Source organism: Hemitrygon akajei, chromosome 13, assembly GCF_048418815.1.
Source record: "Hemitrygon akajei chromosome 13, sHemAka1.3, whole genome shotgun sequence".
Taxonomy (NCBI): domain Eukaryota; kingdom Metazoa; phylum Chordata; class Chondrichthyes; order Myliobatiformes; family Dasyatidae; genus Hemitrygon; species Hemitrygon akajei.
This window is the reverse complement of record NC_133136.1, coordinates 255,966-276,490: the sequence shown is the minus strand read 5'-3', so window position 1 is coordinate 276,490 and position 20,525 is coordinate 255,966. Positions and strand designations below refer to the sequence as shown.

The following is a 20,525-nucleotide window of genomic DNA, read 5'->3' as shown; positions in this document are numbered from 1 at the left end:
TTCTTTATCAGAATTCCAGTATCCCTTGAGAACAAAGGTTCCTTATTCCCCTCTGCCAACTGATTCCTAAATGGACATTGAAGCTTTGGACACTACCTCACTTTTTTAAAATATACAGTATTTCTGCTTTTGTACGTTTTAAAAAATCTATTCAATATACGTATACTGTAATTGATTTACTTGTTTATTATCTTTATTTTATTTATTAACATTTTTTCTCTGCTAGATTATGTATTGCCTTGACATAGAAATGCTGTTTTCTCTTTGTTAGTCTCACTCATGGGGATCTGGTAATATCCACTCTTCAAGTCCAACACACTGAACCACTTCACACCACTCAGTCAGGCCAATGCCTCTTCAATCCTTTGAACCGTATACAGGTCAGGGACGGTACACCTGTTTAGAGTCCTATAGTTACACATATCCTTACCTTCCCATTCTTCTTCCTGGCCATGTCAGTACCTGCAGTTGAACTCTGTCTTTTTGTGTGCTTCCCCCCAGCTGTCAGTCTGTAGTTTTGTATTGCCATGTGCTCCTGTCCCTGCCCCGCTCTACTCTGGTCCCTGTATCACTGAGTACTCCGTCTCTCATCTGTTTCTCATTATTACCTGTATTGCAGCTTCCTGTGTCTCAATGTGTTCCACCTATCATCTGCCTCTCTGTTTATTGCTCAGTGTATTTCAGTCCTGTGTTTTCACCTGCTTGTTGCCAGATTGTGCCAGTGAATTTTCCTGAGCCTGTCCAGCATTCGTATCTGTACTCTGTATGAATATCAACTCTGCCTGTTTTCCGATTCTGGTTTTTGGATTTCTCTGGATGTTTTGATCTCTGTCTGAACTTCAACACCAACTTTGTTTGCACCTCAGGATTTGTTTCTCAATTAATATCATTGTGTGCACAGTACTGGGTCTGCAGTTGGATCACTGCTCCAGCGACCTGATAGGCCACTACTATTGGGGACACATAGGGACTTCTGGTCTCAGTGATGACCCCAGCTTCCTTCAACTTACTCAAGTGCTGCTGAACGTCTTCCACATCTGCAGGGGCCAGTCGCTGCGACCTCTCTTGGAACCGGCTACCCTAGGTCACCCGGATAAGTTGACGAGTGGTCTTTTAACAACTCACATCAAACTTGTCAGTGTAAAAGACACCTTCCAGTTTCAACATCTTCTCTACCAGCCTCCTTTTCCAACCTGCAGGAACCAGGGAGTCCCCGAAATTGAATGATTCATTGGTCAACTTTCCCCCAGTTTCTAATAGTTTCTCCCTGGCTTGTGTCACAGGGACACTAGACATTACCGTCACCGGGAACAGGTGCGCCAATGGCATCCCCCACTTGAAGGTGTCCTCTCTCTTCCTAGTGTTCTTGACAATCAGTGCCATCCTGCTTGCCTGTACAACCGAGGGCTTCTGCATTTCAGGCCTCACCAGTACCCCAGCAGGAACTCCCGACCCCTCTTTGTGGTCTTCCGGAGCATCCACCAAGAAGGCCTTGCTCTCAGACATTCTGGGAACTGTGGGGTTTCCCATTACTTTTGCTACTTCCCCAGGCCATAACATGATTGGCTTGGACTGGGTGAACTACACAGTCCCTCATCTAAACTCATTATCCAGCCCAATGTAGTCATGCGCTTCCACAAAAGCAGTTCGAAACACCGGGTGAATGGATAATGTTCAAAGGAAGGTCTCTCCAGCTTTTTCCTTGCAGGCTTCCATGAGCCTCCTCACAATAGGAGTGTTGGTCCCCACAAGAATTGAAACGCTGCCCTTCTCAATGGGGTCTGGTCAGACTAGCGCTAATGTATCAAGGACCTCAGCCACTCCCACATCGGCCTCCGAAAACTCCAGCTTCACTGACAAATAACCATCATTTGGATAATCACCCGCACTATGTCCCCAGATCTCTGGTGCACTGAGTGGTGTCAAAGGTAAATGCATCAGATACCGGTTGTAAAGTGAACGGTACAGCAAAAGTGACTGGCGACCTTGTGTCAAGTATGGCCCGAGCATAAATACTCTCTATCTGTTGCGATACACTGGAGCTTGGCCCCACTAAGCCTTCAGGAATATGGTTCTTTGCTTTAGAGTGTTCCTTGATATATTGCTGGGAATGTGTTGCCCCCGATACGCCAGGCCATCCCCTCACTGGGTGTCTTTTAAGTTTTCCCAACGCATCTCTCTGTTTAGGTACCCGGGGGCTCACTCTCTGAGGGGTTTCCCATCGTTCACACTCCCACCTGAAGTGTCCCTCTTCACCACAGTTAGTACAGACAATACGACTACTCCCCTTCTTGTGGGACCTCAGTCACTTGCAGCGCTCTGCGTAGTCAGTCCTTTAGAGGGTCCGCCTCCCTATCAGCTCTATCATTCGGCCGGGGGGGGGGGGGGGGGGGAGAGACACCTGCTGATAACAACTGAGACATCTCAGACTTCTCAGTTCTCAGCTCTGCCACGATCTCCTCTGCCACTCCCCGGGGCAGGCTAGCCGTGGTCATTTCATTGCAGGGGACCACTACTGAGGACTGTATCCTGCTGACGGAGCCCTCCCCGTGCCTCTGACGCATTCTTCTCCTCTTGTACTTTCCTGAACAACAAATGGGGGGGAGGGTACAAAAAAGCTGGATGATCTCAGCAGGTCGGGGGGTGGGGGTGCGTCATAAGACAGTCGGAGACCCCAAGCGATCAGGTTATTGGACTGGGCACCTTTCGCTATTTGGTCTATCCTTAACTGATCCACCTCAGCCCTCTGAATGACCCCTCTGCACCACAAGCTATTTAGCTGCCTCTCCAACTGAAAAATGTAGGCAGAAAGCTTCTCCTCCTCCTCCTGACGCATGTTCTGAAATCCCATAATGCGCTCCATTGGGCTTTCTGTCGCACCAAACACCTTCTGTAGTGCTTGCATGTAAGATGCAGAAGTGGCAAGGGGGTTCTGTGCCTTTACAGCTCTCAGTGCATCAGCAGCCCGCCCTTTCAAACTTTCCACCAATCGCTGTTGTTTTACGTCATCAGAGCACTGCCACTCATCTAACAACTGAGAGGTCTGCTCCACCTAAGTCTCATACCCCTCTTCCCCCTCAGGGGTAGGCTTCATTCCTGAGAATAGGCAGAGCCTACGATAGCTGGGACTTTGAACCTGGACGTTTTTCCATTTGTTCACCAGAGAGGTAAGGGCTGATAGCAACTCAGAACTCTCACTCTTCCCTGGGGGACGGGGACTAATTCCAAATCCGACCACTCCTTCCCCCCACTCTTCAGAAATGATAGAGCCCTGTCTTTGAAGGCTCTGCCCCCAGCTACAGGAAACTTGACTTGTGATTCGACCCACTCCACTATACTCTCCTCCTCCCTGAGAGTATGGACAGTCCACGCCTCCCCCCCGCCCCCATTTGGGCCCCTGATAGTACGGGGCAGCTCCACTGCCGTTAAGTCAGCGCTAGTCTGCAGTAAAATGAAGTCTGTGCCTACCATTTTATCAAACCTCCGTCTCGCAAACGTAACTTTGCCGACAACTTTAACAGTACTTAACAGGCGAATTAACAATTCATCTGGAGTACAAATATCTAGGCCACTCAACATTAGTTACCAGTAACCCCGTGGATGAACACCATCATTCCACCCCGGCAGCATCAATACTAGCACAGACTTAAACACACAACCCACCGATTCAATGCTCAGGGCAATCACACAGCATCCAACAAAATCAATCCCGAATGATTGGAGCCCTCAGGTTCGGCCAGCGGTGTTAGTCTAGGGAAGACAATCTCTGGCCCCATCAAATGTGTGAAATCTGAGGTGCAAAACCTCTTGTTTGTGTGGATGCTGTGTGATGTGTTTCCCCTGTTGCAAATCAGTACCACAAAATAACAAACAGTACACCATATGCAATTAAACGATTTAGCTTTAGAATTCTTAATTTGACTGAAGGGTTAGTAAAGAAAAACAAAAGAAAAGGGCCCATTTCAATGAAATGTTTCAGACTGGTACGGAGACATTCACACCGGTACGGAGACATTAACACCGTTACGGAGAACATTCACACCGGTACAGAGACATTAACACCGTTACGGAGAACATTCACACCGTTACGGGGAACATTCAGACCGTTACGGGGAACATTCAGACCGTTACGGAGAACATTCAGACCGTTACGGAGACATTCAGACCGGTACGGAGACACTCAGACCGTTACGGAGAACATTTAGACCGTTACGGAGAACATTCAGACCGTTACGGAGAACATTCAGACCGGTACGGAGACATTCAGACCGGTACGGAGAACACTCAGACCGGTACGGAGAACACTCAGACCGGTACGGAGAACATTCAGACCGGTACGGAGACATTCACACCGTTACGGAGAACATTCAGACCGTTACAGAGAACATTCAGACCGGTATGGAGAACATTCAGAAAAAACAAAGCTTTTCTATGTGTCTGTGCTCAGATTATTTAAAGTTGGTTGACAGTGGCCTGAGGTGGAATGATTTTCACTACCAAAATGCTCGTAACTGAGATATTCCAGGTCTAGTGAGCAGAATTGGGACAGCACTGGTATCTTTGTGCACCAAGAGGAGATGAACAGATCATTTCGCTTTGTGTTTTGATGTATATGTCATTAATAAATTAATCTAATCCTAAACATGCAAATGCTTGAATATTAGATAATGTTCACTGAACAGTAGGACACTGAGGAATGTGGTAGAAAAAAAGGACCCGGGAATGTAGGCCTAAAATTTGTTGAGAGTGTCACAGGTAGAGAGGGTGGTAAAGAAAGCTTTTGGCACATTGGCCTTCATAAATCAATGTATTGAGTACAGAAGATGGGATGTTATATTGAAGTTGTACAGGACGTTGGTGAGCTCAAATCTGGAGTATTGTCTGCAGTTTTGGTCTCCTACCTACTGGAAAGATGTAAACAAGGTTGAAAGAATGCAACAAAAATCCACAAGGATGCTTCTAGTTCTGGCAGATCTGAGTTATAAGGATAGATTGAATAGGTTGGGACTGTATTCTTCAGAACATAGAAGATTGAGAGGAGATATGATAGAGAAACACAAAATTATTAGGGGTATAGATAGAGTAATTGCAAAGAGACCTTATGCTGAGGTCCACTGGGACTACAACCAGAGGTCATGGGTTAAGGCTAATAGGTGAGGTTTAAGGGGAGCATCAGGGGAAACTTGTTCATTTAGAGGGTCATGAGGGATATGGAGGGCTATGGCGCCGGTGCAGGTTAATGGGAGTAGGCAGTTTAACTTGTTTCAGCATGGACTAGATGGACCAAAGTGCTTGTTTCTGTAATGTACTTCCCTATCACTCTATTCTATGACTCTGATGCAATATAGAAGGTTGCTTAGTTGTGAAGTGCAAGAGGATAAGACATGAAAGAATAGGACCTATCAAGTGTGACAATGGGAAAGTGTGTATGGAACCGGAGGAAATAGCAGAGGTACTTAATGAATACTTTACTTCAGTATTCACTATGGAAAAGGATCTTGGTGATAGTAATGATGACTTGCAGCAGACTGAAAAGCTTGAGCATGTAGACATTTAGAAAGAGTATATGCTGGAGCTTTTGGAAAGCATCAAGTTGGATAAGTCGCTAGGACCAGATGAGATGTACCCCAGGCTACTGTGGGAGGTGAGGAAGGAAGAGGTTCTGAAGGATTGGAGGGTTGTGAATGTTGTTCCTTTATTCAAGAAAGGGAGTAGAGATAGCCCAGGTAATTATAGACCAGTGAACCTTACCTTAGTGGTTGGTAAGTTGATGGAGAAGATCCTGAGAGGCAGGATGTATGAACATTTGCAGAGGTATAATATGATTAGGAATAGTCAGCATGACTTTGTCAAGGGCAGGTCCTGCCTTACGAGCCTGATTGAATTTTTTGAGGATGTGACTAAACTCATTGATGAAGGAAGATGTTGTGTACAGTATATGGATTTCAGCAAGCCATTTGATAAGGTACCCCATGCAAGGCTTATTGAGAGAGTATGGAGGCCTGGGATCCAAGGGGACATTGCTTTGTGGATCCAGAACTGTCTTGCCCACAGAAGGCAAAGAGTGGTTGTAGACAGGTCATATTCTGCATGGAGGTCGGTCACCAGTGGAGTGCCTCAGGGATCTGTTTTGGGACCCTTACTCTTTGTGATTTTTATAAATGACCTGAATGAGGAAGTGGAGGGATGGGCTAGTAAGTTTGCTGATAACACAAAGGTTGGAGGTGTTGTGGATAGTGTGGAGGGCTGTCAGAGGTTACAGTGGGACATTGATAGCATGCAAAACTGGGCTGAGAGGTGGCAGATGGAGTTCAACCCAGATACGTGTGAAATGGTTCATTTGGTAGGTCAAATATGATGGCAGAGTATAGTATTAATGGTAAGACTCTTGGCAGTGTGGAGGATCAGAGGGATCTTGGTGTCCAAGTCCATAGGACGCTCAAAGCAGCTTCACAGGTTGACTCTGTGGTTAAGAAGGCGTATAGTGTATTGGCCTTCATCAATCATGGAATTGAATTTAGGACTCGAGAGGTAATGTTGCAGCTATATAGGACCCTGGTCAGACCCCAGTTGGAGTACTGTTCTCAGTTCTGGTCACTTCACTACAGGAAGGACGTGGAAACTATAGAAAAGGTGCAGAGGAGATTTAGAAGGAGGTTGTCTGGATTGGGGAGCATGCCTTATGAGAATAGGTTGAGTGAACTTGGCCTTTTCTTGATGGAGCAACGGAGGATGAGAGGTGACGTGGTAGAGGTGTATAATATGATGAGAGGCATTGATCATGTAGATAGAAGCTTTTCGCAGGGCTGAAATGTTTGCTACAAGAGGACACAAGTTTAAGATGCTGAGGTGTAGGTACAGAAGAGATGTCAGGGGTAAGTTTTTTACCCGAGTGTGGTGAGTGCGTGGAATGGGCTGCTGGAAACGGTGGAGGATACGATAGGGTCTTTCTAGAGACCTTTGGATGGGTACATGGAGCTTAGAAAAATAGAGGGCTATGGGTAACCCTGGTAATTTCTAAGGTAGGTACATGTTCGGCACAACTTTATGGGCTGAAGGGCCTGTATTGTGCTGTAGGTTTTCTTTGTTTCTATGTTTCTATTTCTAAATGATCAGCTTGAAAACATTGTAAATGGGTGAAAAACAATAAATGAATTTTGTTTTAGTCAGTTCAGTTTTATTAGTGTTATTGTCAGTATTTATTATAAAATAACCTGTCTGAAGGCCTGTGGATGATTTTTATCAATGTTCATCTGTTAATTTGCCTGTATTTCAGGTTTGGAGTTGCCTACATCTCTATTCCTATAACTATCGAGACAACGGTAAGGGCAGTTCTCCAGGAGGTGCTTTTACAACTGGGGCGACAGGTCAGTTCTGATGAGAAACATTCATGTTTTTACTTTGCTGAATAGAATCACAAACAAGGTCGATCTGAGGATAGCAAATGTCTACCTGAAGATTAAAAATGTCTCCCTGAGGTTTAAGAGTGTCCCTGAGAATAGAAAATGTCCCCCTGAGGATAGAAAATGACTTCCTATGGATAGAAAATGTCGCCCTGAGGATAGTAAGGTCTACCTCAGGACTGTACCAATTGTAATTCTTCGCTGCTGCTGTTAAGTCAACTTGTTTTTTTAAATCATATTTTTTATTTCTTGATAATCTCAAACACAGTTATATGTTTTGAAAAGTTCAGTCAAATAAAAATAAAAACAATTGTAGATGCTGCAAATCCAAAATAAAAGCAAATGCTAGAAACACTCATCAGGTCAGGAAGAATCTGTGGAAAATAAAAATGAATTAATTTCTGAGGAGGAAGTTCATTCGGCAGAATTGGGATAGAGAGAAAAGAAGCTGCAGAGAGGGGAGGGAGGGGAGTGTCTTGTGTATGGTACAATCAGCTCTGGGGGGTATCATGTAGGGTACAATCAGCTCTGGGGGTATCGTGTTGGGTACAATCAGCTCTGGGGGAAATTGTGTAGGGTACAATTAGCTTTATGGTGGGGGGTTTGTGTCTGGTATAATCAGCTGCAGTGAAGGTGGGGAGGTAGTGCCTCATGTTGGGTTCAATTGGCTGCAGGGAGGGTGGGGAGGGGGATGTGTCTTGTATAGGGTGCTATCAGGTTTGTGTAGTGGAGACTGTAAAGATGATGTGTGAATCAGTGATTGGGAGCAGAGAGTGGGAGTTGAAATGCAGCACAAGATGACATATCCAGCAGGCTGGACATATCCTCCACTTTCAGAGAACAAAATCAGAGTGTACAAGAAAATTTAATAAGCTGAACCATTATCTCTCATAGAGATCAAGGTGCCTGAGGGTAAAATTCAGCATTAAATCCAAATGTGCAGTTACACTGGTTTGTGTAAGGTCTCATTAATGAGTATAGAGCTGACAGACTGATACTCAGAATGGGACCCTGTGGACTCTATAGAGTAGATCAACAACGGAGAGTTGCTACTTCTGGTCAGTGTAGAGGAGATCTCAGTGTGGACTGGTGTGTCATGGGAGACGGAAGATCAAAAGCAGCGAGCTGGCTGCCGTCGGTGTGCCAAGAGACCCGAGTTCTTTGGATACAGAGCTCGGAAGAGGTGATGCAACAGACTTTTAACACCGTAAATCAGCGAGTAGTTTTGATATGTCTTCCCTCTTGCTGTGAAACGGGGACACATCTTTTTCCCTTATTAGGGGGAGAGAGAGAGAGAGTCTGTGGTGCATCAAAGTACCGGGTGAACGAGTAGTCTTTGGGGTACTGCAAGTCTGTGTCTTTATTGATGTTTTGCTGCACACTTGAGAGCTCGGTGGCGGGTGCAGATGAATTTTTAATGTTGGGGGAGGAGGGGTCATCGCTTTGCTGCTGTTTATGCGTGGGAGGGGGATCTGGGGGGCGGTTTTGGGGTTCTAACATTTAACTGTTGTTCATTCTTTGGGGCACTCCTCTGTTTTCATGGATGGTTGTGAAGAAAAAGTGTTTCAGGATGTATATTGTATATATTTCTCTAACATTAAATGTACCTATTGAAACCCCTATAGAGCCATCACCCGATCAGTGTAGGGGAAATCATACTGAATGGATCATCCCTGTGGACTGTCAGTGTAGAGGAGATCTCTCACAGTAAATACTGAATGCACTGCATTAGATTGGAAGATGTTAACAATAACTATATTCATTTACCAACATACCTGGTCTGACCTGCTGGGTTTTTATAGAAGTTTATTCCTTTATTGATCTGTGATAACTTAATTTCAGAAGAAGATTAATATTTTCAGCCAGAATGTGACTTGCTTGCACTGTTTTGTTTTCAGGATGAAAATATTGAAGATTTTCAAGTAGTAGAGATCCTCCTGGGTTGTAAACAGGGTAAGGTTTTAAGAGTTGATTTTTACCACAACAATTTGGAGAAAAGAGCTGCTTTCTTGTGTTGTTATTTCCATAGAACAGAGTATCAATAGGCTATTTGGCACAACCAGTCCATGCTAGCATTTATGATCCACTCAAGCTTCCTTGCATCTTTCGCAGTTAGTGAACTGTCCAGTACAGAAATGAAGTCTACAGCCTACCATGGCCATACCAATTTATAACCCATCTACACCACATAGAACAGAGAAACATAGAAAACCTACAGCACAATACAGGCCCTTCAGCCCGCAATACTATGCTGAACATATACTTACTTCAGAAATTACCTGGGGTTACCGAGAGCCCTCTATTTTTCTAAACTCCACGTACCTATACAAGAGTCTCTGAAAAGACCCTATCATATCTGCCACCACCACCATCGCCGGCAGCCCATTCCATGCACTCACCACTCTCAGGTAAAAAAACTTACCCCTGACATCTCCTCTGTACCTACTTCCAAGCACCTTAAAACTGTGCCCTCTCATGTAGCCATTGCCCTGGGAAAAAGCCTCTGACTATCCACATGATCATCATCTTATACATCTCTATCATGTCACCTCTCATCCTTTGTCACTCCAAGGAGAAAAGGCCAAGTTCACTCAACCTGTTCTCGTAAGGCATGCTGCCCAATCCAGGAAATATCCTTGCAAGTCTCCTCTGCACCCTTTCTATGGCTTCCACGTCCATCCTAGAACGTTGAACATAGAACAGTACAGCACAGTACAGGCCCTTCAACCCACAATGTTGTGCCAACCCTTAAACCCTGCCTGCCATATAACCCTCCGTCTTAAATTCCTCCATATACCTGTCTAGTAGTCTCTTAAATTTCACTAGTGAATCTGCCTCCACCACTGACTCAGGCAGTGCATTCCATGCACCAACCACTCTCTGAGTAAAAAACCTTCCTCTAATATCCCCCTTGAACTTTACATCCCTTACCTTAAAGCCATGTCCACTTGTATTGAGCAGTGGTGCCCTGCGGAAGAGGCGCTGGCTGTCCACTCTGTCTATTCCTCTTAATATCTTGTACACCTCTATCATGTCTCCTCTCATCCTCCTTCTCTCCAAAGAGTAAAGCCCTAGCTCCCTTAATCTCTGATCATAATCCATACTCTCTAAACCAGGCAGCATCCTGGTAAATTTCCTCTGTACCCTTTCCAATGCTTCCACATCCTTCCTATAGTGAGGTGATCAGAACTGGACACAGTACTCCAAGTGTGGCCCAACCAGAGTTTTATAGAGCTGCATCATTACATCGCAACTCTTAAACTCTATCCCTCGACTTTTGAAAGCTAACACTCCATAAGCTTTCTTAACTACCCTATCTAACTGAGAGGCAACTTTCAGGGATCTGTGGACATGTACCCCCAGATCCCTCTGCTCCTCCACACTCCCAAGTATCCTGCCATTTACTTTGTACTCTGCCTTGGAGTTTGTCCTTCCAAAGTGTACCACCTCACTCTTCTCCGGGTTGAACTCCATCTGCCACTTCTCAGCCCACTTCTGCATCCTATCAATGTCTCTCTGCAATCTTGGACAATCCTTTACACTATCCACAACACCACCAACCTTTGTGTCATCTGCAACTTGCCAACCCACCCTTCTATCCCCACATCCAGATCATTAATAAAAATCACAAAAAGTAGAGGTCCCAGAACTGATCCTTATGGGACACCACTAGTCACAGCCCTCCAATCTGAATGTACTCTCTCCACCACGACCCTCTGCCTTCTGCAGGCAGGCCAATTCTGAATTCACCTGCCCAAACTTCCCTGGTTCCCATGCCTTCTGACTTTCTGAATAAGCCTACCGTGTGGTACCTTGTCAAATGCCTTACTAAAGTCCATGTAGATCACATCCACTGCACTATCCTCATCTATATGCCTGTTCACCTCCTCAAAGAACTCTATCAGGCTTGTTAGACACGATCTGCCCTTCACAGAGCTATGCTGACTGTCCCTGATCAGACCATTATTCTCTAAATGCCCATAGATTCTATTTCTAAGGATCTTTTCCAATAGCTTTCCCACCACAGACGTAAGGCTCACTGGTCTATAATTACCCGGACTATCCCTACTACCTTTTTTGAACAAGGGGACAACATTCACTTCCCTCCAAACCTCTGGTACCATTCCCGTGGACTACAAAGACATAAAGATCCTAGCCAGAGGCTCAGCAATCTCTTCCCTTGCCTCGTGGAGCAGCCTGGGGAATATTCCGTCAGGCCCCGGGGACTTATCCATCCTAATGTATTTTAACAACTCCAACACCTCTTCTCCCTTAATATCAACATGCTCCAGAACATCAATCTCACTCATATTGTCCTCACCGTCATCAAGTTCCCTCTCAGTGGTGAATACCGGAAAGAAGTATTCATTGAGGACCGCGCTCACTTCTACAGACTCCAGGAGCATCTTCTCACCTTTATCTCTAATCGGTCCTATCTTCATTCCTGTCATCCTTTTGTTCTTCACATAATTGAAGAATGCCTTGGGGTTTTCCTTTACCCTACTCGCCAAGGCCTTCTCATGCTTCCTTCTTGCTCTCCTCAGCCCCTTCTTAGGCTCCTTTCTTCCTCAGTAGACTCATCTGATCCTTGCTTCCTGAACCTCATGTATGCTGCCTTCTTCCATCTGACTAGATTCTCCACCTCACTTGACACCTGTGGTTCCTTCACCCCACCATTCTTTATCTTCCTCACTGGGAGAAATTTATCACAAACATCCTGCAAGAGATCCCTAATCATTGACCACGTGTCCATAGCACATTTCCCTGCAAAAACATCATCCCAATTCACACCCGCAAATTCTAGCCTTATAGCCTCATAATTTGCCCTTCCCCAATTAAAAATTTTCCTGTCCTCTCTGATTCTATCCTTTTCCATGATAATGTTAAAGGCCAGGGAGCGGTGATCACTATCCCCCAGATGCTCACCCACTGAGAGATCTGTGACCTGACCCGGTTCGTTGCCTAATACTAGATCTAGTATGGCATTTCTCCTAGTCGGCCTGTCAACATACTGTGTCAGGAACCCGTCCTGGACACATTTAACAAACTCTGCCCGGTCTAAACCATTGAAACTAATCAGGTGCTAATCAATATTAGGGAAGTTAAAGTCACCCATGATAACAACCCTGTTATTTTTGCACCTTTCCAAAATCTGCCTCCCAATCTGCTCCTCGGTATCTCTGCTGCTCCGGGGGCCTATAGAATACTTCCAATAGAGTAACTGCTCTCTTCCTGTTCCTGACTTACACCCATACTGACTCAAAAGAGGATCCTGCTACATTACCCACCCTTTCTATAGCTGTAATAGTATCCCTGACCAGTAATGCCACCCCTCCTCCCCTTTTTCCTCCCTCTCTATCCCTTTTAAAGCATTGAAATCCAGGAATATTGAGAATCCATTCCTGCCCTGGTGCCAGCCAAGTTTCTGTAATGTACACCCACTTTAGCCCTTCTACCTTACTACCTTTACAGCCTTTATTCTGTTTCTCTTTCCTCAAAGCCTCTTCATGTGTTAGATCTGGCTTTACTCCATGCACTATACTTGCAGCTCTCGCATGACCTTTATCCTCCTCCGCCTCACTATCTGCTCCAACACTCTGGTTCCCCTCCCCCTGCAAATCTAGTTCCTCTAGTGAGGTGACCAGAATTGAACACAGTACTTAAAGTGTGGTCTGACAAGGGTCCTAAATAGCTGTAACGTTACCTCTCAGCTCTGAACTCCAAACATAACCAGGAAATGATAGTCCCGTGAGTCTGATGTTAGTTGTGGGATAGTTATTGGAAGGTATCCTGAGGCACCGGATATATAAGTATTCCGATAGAAATGGACTGATTAAGGATAGTAGGTATGGCTTTGTTCGTAGTAGGTCAAGTCCAACCAATCTTATAGAGTATTTCGAGGAAGTTACATGGAAAATGGATGGAGGTAAGGCAGTAGATGTGTCTACATGGACTTTAGCAAGACATTTGACAAGGTCCCACATGGGAGGTTGGTCAAGAAGGTTCAGTTGCTCGGCATTCAGGATGAGGTAGTAAATTGGATTAGACATTGACTTTGTGGGAGAAGCCAGAGAGTAGTAGTAGATAGTTGTCTTTCTGACTGGAGGCCTGTGACCGGTGCTGTACTGCAGGGATCAAAGCTGGGTCCTTTGCTGTTTGTCATCTACAAACGTTTGTATATCAGTGATTTGGATGATAAAGTAGTTAACTGGATCAGCAAATTTATGGATGACACCAAAATTGGGGGTGAGTGTATCAGCTGGAAAAATGGGATGAAAAATGGCAGGGAGATTTTAATGCAGACAAGTGTGAGGTTTTGCACTTTAGTAGGGCCAACCACGGTACGTCTTACACAATGAATGATAAGGCACTGTGGAGTGCGGTAGAACAAAGGGATTTGGGAATATAGGTACATAATTCATTGAAGATGGTGTCACAGATAAATAGGGTGGTAAAAAAAGCTTTTGGCCTTCATAAACCAATGTATCGAATACAGAAAGGATGTTGAAGTTATATAGGACGTTGTTGAGGCCAAATTATTAGTATTATGTGAAGTTTTAGTCACCTACCTACGGGGAGGATGTAAACAAGGTTGAAAGAGTGCAGAGAAAATTTACAAGGATGTTTCTGGGTCTGGAGGACCTGTATTACCAGGAAAGATTGAATAGGTTTGAACGTTGGAAGGTGAGAGGAGATTTAAAAGAGATGTACAAGATAATGGGTCTAGATAGAGTGAATGCAAGCAGCCTTTTTCCACTGAGGTTTGATGGGCTGAAGAGCTTGTTTCTGTGCTGTACTTCTCTATGACTCTGACAGCATTTTGGGGAGTCTTGACGAGCAGTTAAATTGTCTATGGGCCAAGTGCTGGGGAGTGGGATTAATATGGATGATTGCCCACTGGTCAGCACTGGGAAATATAGACTTGAATTCAAGATGTCTTTGTTCTCAACAATCAACATCTTATCATTTACATTAAATCTCCTACCACTCTGCTTTTTAAAAAAAATTACCTGTGATATTCCTTTCCTTTCCTCCAATCACCCTAAAATTTTAAGACCATAAGATATAAGAGCAGAAATAGGCCATGTTGCCTATTGAGATTGTTTCACCACTTCATTATGGCTGATCCATTTTACCTCTCAGCCCCAATCTCCTGCCATCTCTCTGCCTGCGTCCCTTCATGCTCTGACCAATTAATAATCTTTCAACCTCAGCCTTAATATAAAAGACTTGACCTCCAAAGGTACCTGTGGCAAAGAATTCCACAGATTCACCACCCTCTGGCTAAAGAAATTCCTCCCCTTTTCCATTCTAAAAGGATGACCTTCTATTCTGAGGCTGTGTTCTCTGGTTTTAGAATCTCCCACCATCAGAAACATTTTCTCCACATCTACTCTATTAAGGCCTTTCACCATTCAGTAGGTTTCAATGAGGTCACCCCTCATTCTTCTGAAATTTAGTGAATACAGGCCCAGGGCCATCAAGTGCTCTTCATATGGCGAGGCAGTCAATCTTGGGATTATTTTTGTGAACCTTGTTTGAATGCTGTCCAGTTTTAGCAGATCCTTTCAAAGATAAGGGCCCAAAACTGCTCACAGTGCTCCAAATGAGGCCTCACTGGTGCTTTCTAAAGTTTCAACATTGCATCCATGCTTTGAAATTCTAGTCCTCTTGAAATGAATGCCAACATCACATTCACCTTCCTTACTATAGACTCAACCCACAAATTAACTTCTAGGGAATCTTGCACAAGGACTCCAAAGTCCCTTTGCATGTCGGTTTTTTTTGCATGTTCTCTCTCTTTCAACACTTCCATTTCTTCTACCAAAGTGAATAACCATACACTTCCTGACACTGAATTCCATCTGCCATTTCTTAGCCCATTTTCCTAATCTGTCTTAAGTGCTTCTGTAGTTTCCCTAGTTCCTCAAAACTACCTGCCCCATCCATTTATCTTCATATCATGTTCAAAGTTGGCAAAAAAGCTATCAGTTCCATTATCCTAATCATTTACATGTAATGTAAAAAGAATTGGTCCCAATACAGACCCTTGCAGAACATCACTAGTCACTGGCAGTGAACCAGAAAAGGCTCCCTTTATTCCCACTCTTTGCCTCCTTCCAATCAGCCACTGCTTTATCCATGCTTGAATCTTGCCAGTAATACCATGAGTTTGTAGCTTGTTAAGACCATAAGATATAGGAACAGGAGTAGGCTATTAGGCTCATCAAGTCTGCTCCACCGTTCAATCATGACTGATCCAATTCTTCCAGTCATCCCAGCACTGCTGCCTTCTCCCCATACCCCTTGATGCCCTGGCTAATCAAGTATCTATCTATCTGTGCCTTAAATGCATCCAGTAACTTGTCCTCAACAGCCGCTTGTGGCTGTACGCCTTCTTAACCACAGAGTCAACCTGCGCAGCAGTTTTGAGTGTCCTATGGATTCAGACTTCAAGATCCCTCTGATTCTCCACATTGCCAAAAGTCTTACCATTAATACTATATTCTGCCATCATATTTGACCTACCAAAGTAAACCACCTTATCTGGGCGGAACTCCATCTGCCTCTTCTCAGCCCAGTTTTGCATCCTATCAATGTCCCACTTTAACCTGTGACAGCCCTCCATACTATCCATAACACCCCAGCCTTTATGTCATCAGCAAATTTACTAACCCATCCTTCCACTTCTTCATCCAGTCATTTATAAAAATCACGAAGAGTAGGGGTCCCAGAACAGATCCCTGAGGCACTCCACTGGTCACCAGCCTCTTTGCTGAATATGACCCGTCTACAACCAAGCTTTGTCTTCTGTGGGCAAGCCAGTTCTGGATCCACAAAGCAATGGCCTCTTGGGTCCCCTGCCTCTTTACTTTTTCAATAAGCCTTGCATGGGGTACCTTATCAAATGCCTTGCTGAAATCCACATGCTGTACACTACATCTATTGCTCTTCCTTCATCAATGTGTTTAGTCACATCCTCAAAAAATTCAATCAGCCTCTTAAGGCACAACCTGCCTTTGACAAAGCCATATTGACTATTCCTAATCATATTATGCCTCTCCAAATATTCATAAATCCTGCCTCTCAGGATCTTGTACATAACTTACCAACCACTGAAGTAAGACTAACAGGTCAATAATTTCCTGGGCTATCTCTACTCCCTTTTTTGAATAACGGATCAACATCGACAAACCTGCAATGCTTCAAAACCTCTTCCTTCCCCATTGATGATGCAAAGATCATTGCCAAAAGCTCAGCAATCTCCTCCCTCGGGTCCAGTGATCACAATGCCATTAGTTTCAGTATAATTATGGAGAAGTATAGGACTGGACCCAGGGTTGAGAATTTTGATTGGAGAAAGGCTAACTTTGAGGAGATGCGAAAGGATTTAGAAGGAGTGGATTGGGACAATTTGTTTTATGGGATAAATGTAATAGAGGAATGGAGGTCATTTAAAGGTGAAATTTTAAGGGTACAGAATCTTTATATTCCTGTTAGGTTGAAAGGAAAGGTTAAAAGTTTGAGAGAGCCATGGTTTTCAAGGGATATTGGAAACTTGGTTCGTAAAAAGAGAGAGAGCTACAATAAATATAGGCAGCATGGAGTAAATGAGGTGCTCGAGGAATATAAAGAATGTAAAAAGAATCTTAGGAAAGAAATTAGAAAAGCTGAAAGAATATACGAGGTTGTTTTGGCAAGTAAGATGAAAATAAATCCAAAGGGTTTCTACAGTTATATTAATAGCAAAAGGATAGTGAGCGATAAAATTGGTCCCTTAGAGAATCAGAGTGGACAGCTATGTGTGGAGCCAAAAGAGATGGGGGAGATTTTGAACAATTTCTTTTCTTTGGTATTCACTAAGGAGAAGGATATTGAACTGTGTAAGATAAGGGAAACAAGTAGGGTAGTTATGGAAACTATGATGATTAAAGAAGAGGAAGTACAAGAGCTTTTAAAGAATATAAAAGTGGATAAATCTCCGTGTCCTGACAGGATATTCCCTAGGACCTTAAGGGAAGTTAGTGTAGAAATAGCAGGGGCTCTGACAGAAATATTTCAAATGTCATTAGAAATGGGGATGGTGCCGGAGGATTGGCGTATTGCTTATGTGGTTCCATTGCTTAAAAAGGGTTCTAAGAGTAAACCTAGCAATTATCGGCCTGTAAGTTTGACATCGGTGGTGGGTAAATTAATGGAAAGTATTCTTAGAGATGGTATATATAATTATTTGGATAGACTGGGGCTGATTCGGAGCAGTCAACATGGATTTGTGCGTGGAAGGTCATGTTTGACAAATCTTATTGTATTTTTTGAAGAGGTTACTAGGAAAGTTGACAAGGGTAAAGCAGTGGATGTTGTCTATATGGACTTCAATAAGGCATTTGACAAGGTTCCACTTGGAAGGTTAGTTAGGAAGGTCAAATCGTCAGGTATTAATATTGAAGTGGTAAAATTGATTCAACAGTGGCTGGATGGGAGATGCCAGAGAGTAGTGGTCGATAACTGTTTATCAGTTTGGAGGCCAGTGACTAGTGGTGTGCCTCAGGGATCTGAACTGGGTTCAATGTTGTTTGTCATATACATTAATGATCTGGATGATGGGGTGGTAAATTGGATTGGTAAGTATGCAGATGATACCAAGTTAGGTGGCGTTGAGGATAATGAAGTAGGTTTTCAAAGGTTGCAGAGAGATTTAGGCCAGCTAGAGGAGTGGGCTGCAAGATGGCAGATGGAGTTTAATGTTGATAAGTGTGAGGTGTTACATTTTGGTAGGAATAATCAACATAGGGCATACATGGTAAATGGTAGGGCATTGAGGAATGCAGTAGAACAGAGTGATCTAGGAGTAATGGTGCATAGTTCCCTGAAGGTAGAATCTCATGTGGATAGGGTTGTGAAGAAAGCCTTTGGTATGCTGGCCTTTATAAATCAGAGCATTGAATATAGGAGTTGGGATGTAATGTTAAAATTGTACAAGGCATTGGTAAGGCCGAATTTGGAATATTGTGTACAGTTCTGGTCACTGAACAATAGGAAAGATGTCAACAAAATAGAGAGAGTACAGAGAAGATTTACTAGAATGTTACCTGGGTTTCAGCACCTAAGTTTCAGGGAAAGGTTGAACAAGTTAGGTCTTTATTCTTTGGAGCGTAGAAGGTTGAGGGGGGGACTTGATAGAGGTATTTCAAATTATGAGGGGGATAGATAGAGTTGATGTGGATAGGCTTTTTCCATTGAGAGTAGGGGAGATTCAAACAAGAGGACATGAGTTGAGAGTTAGGGGGCAAAAGTTTAAGGGTAACACGAGGGGGAATTTCTTTACTCAGAGAGTGGTAGCTGTGTGGAATGAGCTTCCGGTAGAAGTAGTAGAGGCAGGTTCGGTATTGTCATTTAAAGTAAAATTGGATAGGTATATGGACAGGAAAGGAATGGAGGGTTATGGGTTGAGTGCGGGCCAGTGGGACTAGGTGAGTGTAAGTATCGGCACCGACTAGGAGGGCCGAGGTGGCCTGTTTCTGTGCTGTAATTGTTATATGGTTATATGGGACTCAGCAGGTTGGACAGCATCCGTGTACAAACGAGCAGTCAGTGTTTCGGGCCGAAACCCTTCGTCAGTACGCGGATCACTACCTTTGAGGTCCTGCTTCTCAACTTCCTTCCTAGCTTTCTGTAGTCTGTTTTCAGGACCTCTTCTCTTTTCCTACCTATGTCGTTTGGTACCAATATGTACCACAGCCTCTGGCTATTCTCCTTCCTACTTCAGGATATCTTGGACGCGATCTGAAACATCCCGGACTCTGGCACCTAGGAGGCACCATCTGTGTTTCTTTATTGCATCCACAGAATTGCCTCTCTGATTCCCTAACTATAGAGCCCCCTATCACTGCTGCCATCCTCTTCCTTTCCCTACCCTTCTGAGCCACAGGACCAGACTCTGTGCCACTGTTGCTTACCCCAGGTAGGCCATCTCCCACAACAGTACTCAAACAGGAGTACTTATTGTCAAGGGGGACAGCTACTGGGGTACTCTCTAGCATCTGCCTCTTGCTCTTCCCTGTCCTGAATGTTACTCATTTCTCTGTCTCCTGTGGATCTGGTGTGACTACCTGCCTTTAGTTCCTCTCTATCACCTCCTCACTCTCCCTGACCAGTTGAAGGTCATCGAGCTGCATCTCCAGTTCCCTGACATGGTTCCCAAGGAGCTGCACCTCGACGCACCTGGCGCAGATATGGCTGTCCGGGAGGCTGTGAGTCTCCAGGACCTCCCACATCTGACACCGAGCACAGAAAACCGGCCTCGCACACATACTAACTGTCTGTATTCTACACAAGTAACCTACCTCGCCTCGACCCCTTAACACCTAAGCCTCATTGAGCCAAAGCCTTCCTACTCTGTCTCCTTCCACTCCAAGCCTGCTCTATAAAGCTGTCTTCTTTTTAAACTCTTCTCGCCGTTCTCAATTGCCAACCTCCACACGCTCGCACAGTCATGCTCCAATCAAACAAGTGAAGAAATAACCTTTGAGGTTCTCAAGAATTGTCTCTCTAGTAGTGGTAATTTCATACACTTCATGACCCCAACCCCTGACACCTGAAACTTCAACCATATGACTAGTGTCTTCCACAGTGAAGATTGATGCTAAATACTTATTCAGTTCATCCGCCATTTTGTTGTCCCCATTATTACTTCTCCAGCATTGTTTTCCAGCACTCTTGTCTCTCTTTTACACGTTATGTATCGGGAAAAACTTTTGGTAGCCTCTTTAATATTATTGGCTAACTTACTGTCGTATTCCATCTTTACCTTAATTAATTTTTTTGTAGTCTTTGTTGGTTTTTTAAAAGCCTCCCAATCCTCTAACTTTCCACTAATTTTTGCTCTATTATATGCCCTCTCTTTAGCTTTTATGATGGCTTTGGCATTGATTTTTTTGCCATGGTTGTGACATCTTGCCTTTAGAATACTTACTCCCTTTTGGGGTGTATATATTTTGTGCCTTCCGAGTTGCTTCCAGAAATTCCAGCTATTGTTGCTCCACCATCATCACTGCCACCACTTTTCCAATAAATTCTGGCCAACACTTCTCTCATGCCTCTGTAATTCCCTTTACTCCACTG

At 44.1% G+C, this 20,525-nt stretch overlaps 1 protein-coding gene across 1 annotated transcript in view; it reads left to right on the top strand.

Annotated features, from left to right (window-relative positions):
- LOC140737576 (diacylglycerol kinase theta) overlaps positions 1-20,525 on the top strand; it is a 332,765-nt gene that overhangs the window by 152,722 nt on the left and 159,518 nt on the right. The window contains exons 10-11 of the mRNA XM_073064008.1: positions 7,277-7,367; positions 9,302-9,356. Of these exons, the coding sequence (XP_072920109.1) occupies positions 7,277-7,367; positions 9,302-9,356 (146 nt within the window). The remainder of the gene's footprint in view (positions 1-7,276; positions 7,368-9,301; positions 9,357-20,525) is intronic.